The sequence below is a fragment of the Pteropus alecto genome, unplaced genomic scaffold (assembly GCF_000325575.1).
Source record: "Pteropus alecto unplaced genomic scaffold, ASM32557v1 scaffold57, whole genome shotgun sequence".
NCBI lineage: Eukaryota > Metazoa > Chordata > Mammalia > Chiroptera > Pteropodidae > Pteropus > Pteropus alecto.
The window spans coordinates 1,171,899-1,178,801 of NW_006442508.1; the positions used below are offsets into that span (position 1 = coordinate 1,171,899).

General features: G+C 40.4%; 1 protein-coding gene across 21 annotated transcripts in view; it reads right to left on the reverse strand.

Moving 5' to 3' along the window:
- APBB2 (amyloid beta precursor protein binding family B member 2) overlaps nucleotides 1–6,903 on the reverse strand; it is a 350,239-nt gene that overhangs the window by 98,396 nt on the left and 244,940 nt on the right. For 15 of the 21 annotated variants that reach the window (XM_025040257.1, XM_025040253.1, XM_025040255.1 and 12 more), the window contains 3 exons: nucleotides 5,583–5,645; nucleotides 5,132–5,217; nucleotides 4,982–5,042 (listed from right to left, as the gene is read on the reverse strand). In XM_025040257.1, the coding sequence (XP_024896025.1) occupies nucleotides 4,982–5,042; nucleotides 5,132–5,217; nucleotides 5,583–5,645 (210 nt within the window). The remainder of the gene's footprint in view (nucleotides 1–4,981; nucleotides 5,043–5,131; nucleotides 5,218–5,582; nucleotides 5,646–6,903) is intronic. The other 6 variants (XM_025040263.1, XM_025040261.1, XM_025040264.1 and 3 more) reach the window with 1 other exon arrangement.

Genomic DNA, 6,903 nt, shown 5'->3' on the forward strand with positions numbered 1-6,903 from the left:
AGAAAAACATAAAATCAAAATAAAGTATTTAGTTAAGTTTTGTGCCAATGTTAATTTTAGTTTTGACAAATATACTATGGTTATGTAAGAAAAGACATATAGAGAAGCTGGGTGAAGGGTAGGAGAACTCTCTGTACTATCTTTGCAACTTTTCTGTAAACCTAAAATTACTCCAAAATAAAATTTTTATTAAAAAAAATGCATAGAAAAATAAGAGGAAAAAATAGCCAAGAAACACAGAGTTTTGTAAAAAATCTTCTGTCTTGATAATTGAAGAAGGGGAAATTTTAAACTAGTAGTAGTAAAAGAAAAATGAATAAATAAAGATGACAAAGCCTAGAGTAAAGTGGGCTGTGGACAAAGAGGTATATTCTAGGTTATTACTGATGAAATTACATGCTGCCGTAGCCTTTCTGAAAAGCAATTTTGCAATAAGTGACAGAAGCCATATACTGATAGCCTTTGACCTGGTAATATCAGTTTTAGCAAGCAATAATTTAATAGTAATAATTAAAAAGGAAAAAAGTCACCTATTTTTATAAAGTTGTAGCTCTGGTCTACAGTACTGGAAATTGTTCCGAAGGCCACTGGATGCCTAAACAGATTATTGTGCTATGAATTAGATGGAATATTATAATGGAATTCAGAATGACAAATCTGAGAACTGTGGAATGGAATATGTGAAATAATTTTTAAAGAGCTCACTATATGCAATGTAGTATCCCAGATTGGATCCTGGAACAGAAAAACTATACTAGTGAAAAAATGGGAAAATGTGAATTAAGTCTTTAGTTTACTTAATAACATGGTATCAATATTAACTTCTTAGTTTTGACAATTGTACTATCATTATAAGACATTATTATTAGGGAAAGCTGGGTGAAGGGTATATGGGAGCTCAATCTTTGCTACTCTTTTATAAATCTATATTTATTTTAAAATAAAAGACTAAAATAAAGAGCTCAGAATTATGCACAAACACATATTGCTATCAACTATAAAATATTTATTGTATAAAAATTAGATAGGCTCGAAAAACATTTTCAGAGTTATAAAAATACATTGCTCTTTGTGTGGAGCGGGGGGGGGAGGAGAGAGAATGTGTGTGTGTGTGTGTATGTGGCCATCTGATGCTGCCACCGATACTTAGAAGTTTCACTGAACAGATGATTATCAAGATGCCCAGACCCACTAGCGGCTGGAGAAGATTTGGAAGTATCCACATCCCAAAGGGCTAAAAATGATTTTTATTTTTTTAGCATGTAATTGCTAAATAAGGCAGTAAGGAAGACATTTTCTTTAATAATCTTTTTAGTAATCATTCCTCAGGGACTATCTTTAGAATTTCACAGTACATGAAATTAAATATCTAATATATAAAGGACACTTCTGCTTATTTTGGGGGGCACTCATGTCCCTGGTCCACAGAAGCCTGGAGAATGTAAAGAATTACCTAAAGAAGGGATTTACTTCTACAGAGCTTGAACCTCTGGTAAATCCTTGGTCTTGCCATTTGTCCGTTCTTGGGTGCCTTAGTCAGCAATAAATAGGCAAGGGGTGACTACGAGAGCAGATGGGAGGGGAGGAGAGGGTGGTGGTGATAGGGAGGCTCCTCCAGAGTGGCTTCATTAAAGTCACTTCTAAACTCACTGACTTCTTCAAAGTTTGTAAAAAATAACTGCATTTAGGGCAACAGGATTTTGAAACAGTTGTAATGCTGAAAGAACATCTTGGCTTTCCCCACAGGGCTTCCTTGGCCCACTTCCAGTAGGGGGTGGCGTGACCACGCAACCTGAAGAGAAGCACAGCGAGACACCTCAATTTCCTCAAAGGGATGTCAACTTCACCATCTGCATGGTGGTTCCAAAGTGTGTAGACCTGCCAGTCACCAGCAATGCAGATGATCTCTACTCCAATCCCAGCTTCCTGCTATTCTGGGCACAACCTTTATCATAAGACTAGTTGATATTATACTACGGAGGGATGGTCTGAAAAAAGCTGTATCCATTCCACTTCCAGAGTTATCTCTGCCTCAAGTCAGAACAGAAAGCTAGTCTGCACCATCATAATCCTTCACTGATTCGCTGGAAATGAGTTTTGCTGGGGTGTCTGTCCTTTGTTTTTAAAGAGTAATGCTATGAAATACTAACTGGAAACATCCAAATTTCTCTTTATCTATAAATATTTGGAATATTGTTGAGGACACCAACCACATTATTTGCTGGTGGCACCAGCTTGAAGCTTCAAGTGAGACTTTTCTCTAGATAGCCTAGTGAGCATAGGCCCTGGAGCCAGATGGCCTGGATTCGAATTCTGACTCTACAACTTATTAGCTGTTGAATTTTCTATGCCTCTGTTTCCTCATCTGCAATGTGGAGATAATGATACTTGGCTCACTGAATTTTTGTGAGAATGAAAGTCAATAGAAATAGTCTTTAGGATGATGCCTGGCAAAAAGTTAGCACTCAAATATTAATTATTACAATTATTCTATAATGAAGCACTAAAAACCCCATTATATTCCATAAGGAACTGGGATGCTTTCGTCTTATGCACATTGTGATTCATATAAAGTAGGGTCTGGAAGCTCTTTTCTCCTCCCAACATGCGTGGGGTCCCCAGCAGTGACGGTGACTTTCTGCAGCATGGGAGACCTGCAGAATTCAGGATGGGCGGGTAGTGAAGCAGGTGTACTTTGCAGAAGTCCCTTCAGGATCCTGAGCTGCCCTTCCATGGATTCCTGCCTTTCACCCTCAGTGTAAATACACAGATGCTGTGATTATTCCCTTATACTTTCTGAGCCTTTTAAGAAAGGCTTTTAAAAAAAAGTTTTAGTCTTAAAAGTCTTCTCAGACATGTAAATAATACATGTACTTAGTTTAGAACTAAGTACAACTTCAGTCAGTAACTTATGACAAAGCTCAGCCTCCTTACTAACACGAACAAATTCATAATAGGTATTGGACGAGACATGCTGGCCACAGAATGATGGCAGATAAAGAATTCAGTAAGCACTGCAACTGGGACGAAGCACTGACTTAGGTAATATTTCAGCCAGTGCTCCTATTTCTCGTACCAATTCCATCTCCACTCCAGGCATCACCCTCCCCACCCACTCTGTCAATTTCACACGGTGGCTTTACCCATCATCACTGCCTCAGCCCTCAGAGAAAGATACTGCTGTCGCTCACCCCTCCTCCTCCAGCCTATGCTGGTCGCCCTTGTAAAACACCTAGTAGCAAAGCAAATTATTCACAACCCGCCTTCCTGTTATATTGCATCCCTTCCTTGCCATAAAATTTATCTTTAAATGCTAGCATGCTAGCCACAACCCAAGGCCTTGTTCAGAATACTGCTAGCTCTAGACTGGCCTTCATCCGATTGGGCTCTGCTGAGAATCGAGCTGAGATGACTAGGAGCAGCAGAGATTTCAACTGTGAGCCCCGAGAGTCTTACAGAACCAATGGAAATATGGCAGTTTCTGGCGAAGGAGTCAAGGTTTTGAACCTGCATGGTATAACTAGTACTAAGGGACTGTATTTGCTGGTTTATTCACAGGGTCAGATTTCCCTTGGGCTCAGAAAAAATATATAGAACCAGCTTCATAATTTGCAAATGAAAATGAATATGCAAAATGAAAATGCAGGGCCCTTTGTTCAAAAAGCAGGAAAAAAATGCTGTAAAAAGCATTAAAACATGAAACTTTCCCCTTTCTTCTGCATTCTCTTTATTGACTTGTTATGGTGTTTCTAACCTGTTATTTAATGCCACACTCCCTCAGGCATGGGGATACTTGCAGGGTGAGTGCAGACCTGCACAGGCGGGGAGGATCCCTACCCATCCCCACAGATCATCATTCTGAGCTCCCCCTCCCAACAGCTGCTAGACAGATGTACCATGCCCTGGCCAGGGGTGGGGAAATTGAGGCAGAATCCCCCTTTTTCATGGATTCACCTGCCCCAACCCACAGCAGATAGGTGTCCCTCAAGTTTTTTGCAACATCTGTGTGCCAAGACATGCGAGGTACCTAAATTGAGAGTAGGCAGGCCTCACCCTCCACTGAGTCACCCCCTGGACACCACTGGTGCTATCAGCCTGGCTGGGCAGGCCACAACTCTGACCCTTCCCAAGATACTATGGAGCTTGTACGCCCAACACCAACTTTCCCCATGCTCACCGCTAGGCCCCCACAGGGATGAAGGCTACCAAAGTCGCAGGGTGGGGACGGGGGTGGGGAGGTCTGGCAGGGCCTGGATGCCACGGAGCAGGGGAACAGGAAGCCAAGAGCCATGTGGAAAAATAGGGTGAGGCAGGACTGTGTAGAAGCCAACGCTCCAATGCCCTGGTATATGTTCCACTGCCCCACTGGGCTTCACGTAATAAAACACAAAGTCAAAAATAAAATTAAGAATTTCAAGATGGCAACTGCATGGCATTAAACCTCAGTCCTGGGGTCCTGATTCTCAGCACAGGGCTCTGTGCAACTGCATGATCGCATGCCTGTAACCCTGGCCCAGCTGGGACACCACCGGAAGTCTGAAAGCAAAGGTTCACTCTCAATTTCCAACATAAATCATACCTTTGTTTATGACAAGGATGGCCAAGAGGTTTTACCTTACATAGTGTGAGGCTGCCCTAGAGAAGATGGGCGTGAGGGGTCTTGTACCACCTGTTCAGCTCTGCAAGGCTTTAAAGGCTTCTGAAACCCATCCCATCAAACGATAATTTTAACTTATTACAATATGCAAAGAACTAATGTACCAAGATACAGGCAGAGTTGTGGTGACTACAGAAATCCTCCCAAACCTGTCTTGGCCTAAGGATTTACTTTAAGTGTCGGGGAGCTTAGGAAAGAGAGAGGATTGAGGGATAATAATACGAGGCTCTGGGTTGATGGTTTGTAAAAACTGAGCCATTATCCATAGTCATTACTTTGATGCAAGACTATAACCTGGTTGCTGAAAGCATATTTCTTACAAACCTTGGCTTCTGGGTCACTGTTGATACTACAAGAATCGTCATCATCAGCATGTGGGGCATTTCTAGAAAGAAACAGAAAACTAGACTTAGAATTATATCGCAAAATGGTGGCACAAAGTCACACATCACGGCCAGTCCTTTCAATGCCTACCTGAGTTTCAAAGATGCGTAGCGTAGTGTTGCTCCTTCAAACTCTTTTAGACTGGGGTCTGGGTTAACCGTGGCTGCATGTAAATCCTGGAAGAAAACAGATGCCTGTTAATGAAGACTGGGGGAGGGCTCATGACATGGCTTCAAATGTCTGGGGCAGAAAAGTCCTCCCGGCCTGAGGCAGAGAGTGCACGTGAGCATAGGCAGAAAAAGGCATGCAAGGGCTGCTGGATGCTGGCTTAGTGCAAGCACCGCTGCTTACAAGACAACAGGCAACCTGCGGCAATCAGCTTGAAGTCAAAAAAAGGCAACATGTATGTGAACTGGGCAGGAAGCCCCGTCACTCCATCGCCTGCAGAATGCATGACAGTCACAAAGAAGAAAAAGGTACAGCCACAGCCATGCAAAAAGGACAAAACATTAAATGATCTAAAAGCCGACATTGTACTTGCCTTCCAAATGTCACTATTAATCTTTCCCCCACTCAGAACAGCAAAATCACTCCATGGCTGTTTCTAGACATATAATTATTCACATAGGAAAAAAGCACATTGATTTAAAAAAAGAGAAAAGAAAAGAAAGGGAAGGAAAAAAAGAAAAAAAAAACAAAACACAAGACACTTGTTAGCATTGGTATTCTCAGGATGGGTTAGGGAATAAATTCACTCTAACTGAAACTTGTGAGCTCACTCTCTTTAGATCTAGATTATCACCTGAAGACTAGGCAGGAGGAAAGAGATGGCGCTTTACTTACCAAAACAAACGACTGAACGTTATTAGCAGACAGTGAAGTTATTTTCTAAATGTAGTCTTGAAAGCAAACAAAATGCTTCCAGATAGTAAATGCCTAGTATACCTAATTCCACAGGAAACTTTTTCTTTCCCATTAACCAAACAGAACTGTTTTCTTGAGGTATGGGTAAAACTAGGGATGATATTTGTTCACGTGCTGGTTTGGAAATAGGAATATCCATGGCTAAGGGCATAAAAGACCGAGGGGTCAAATTATTTTCACGTGAAAGCAAAAAAGGACAACAAATGGGAATCCAAAATGGAACACAGCCTGACATCGACATCTTGCTGAAGTTTAACCTAAAAAGGAAGTCCTGACTATCTAATGTAAATTCTTCTACTTCATAAAAATCTCTACCTCCTTGCCACACAAGTCTCTTAACAAATTAATATTCGATCACAAAATGATTTTCTAAACATAATTACAGAACAAAGCACGAAGCCTTGCCTTGTTAATAGAACTCTTAAAAATAGATCTTTTAATCTAAACACTTTCATTCACCTCAGACAACGAGGAAATGTTTTTTTATTTTCTACTAGATTGAGTGGATATTGACATATCTTTCATCTAAGATTTGGGGAAATAATACTAATAAAACCCAGGAACATCCTTATGAACTTGTTCCACTGATGTCAAGCAAATCTCTTTTCCAGAAAATGACAGCAAATGGAAATTTTTCAAAGTTCTTTGAAAATGAAAAGAGAACATTGACCTATAACTTTTTCTCACATTAATATAATTTTTAAAACCACTCAAAGCAAAAGAAGTTAAGTTCAAAATGTCCCAGGTATTGAAAGGTTCATTTACCTAACTCTATGAGTGCAAAGTCACTGCAAATTTAGATCCATTATTACTCTTGCACAGTTGGTGTTATTGTTGCTTTCTTTTTTGAACTAGGCACCTGAACTGCAGTTTTTCAAAATAAAATAAAACTTAGACCACTGTATTTATTTATTTTAAATAATCTCTTTTAGTGAGGA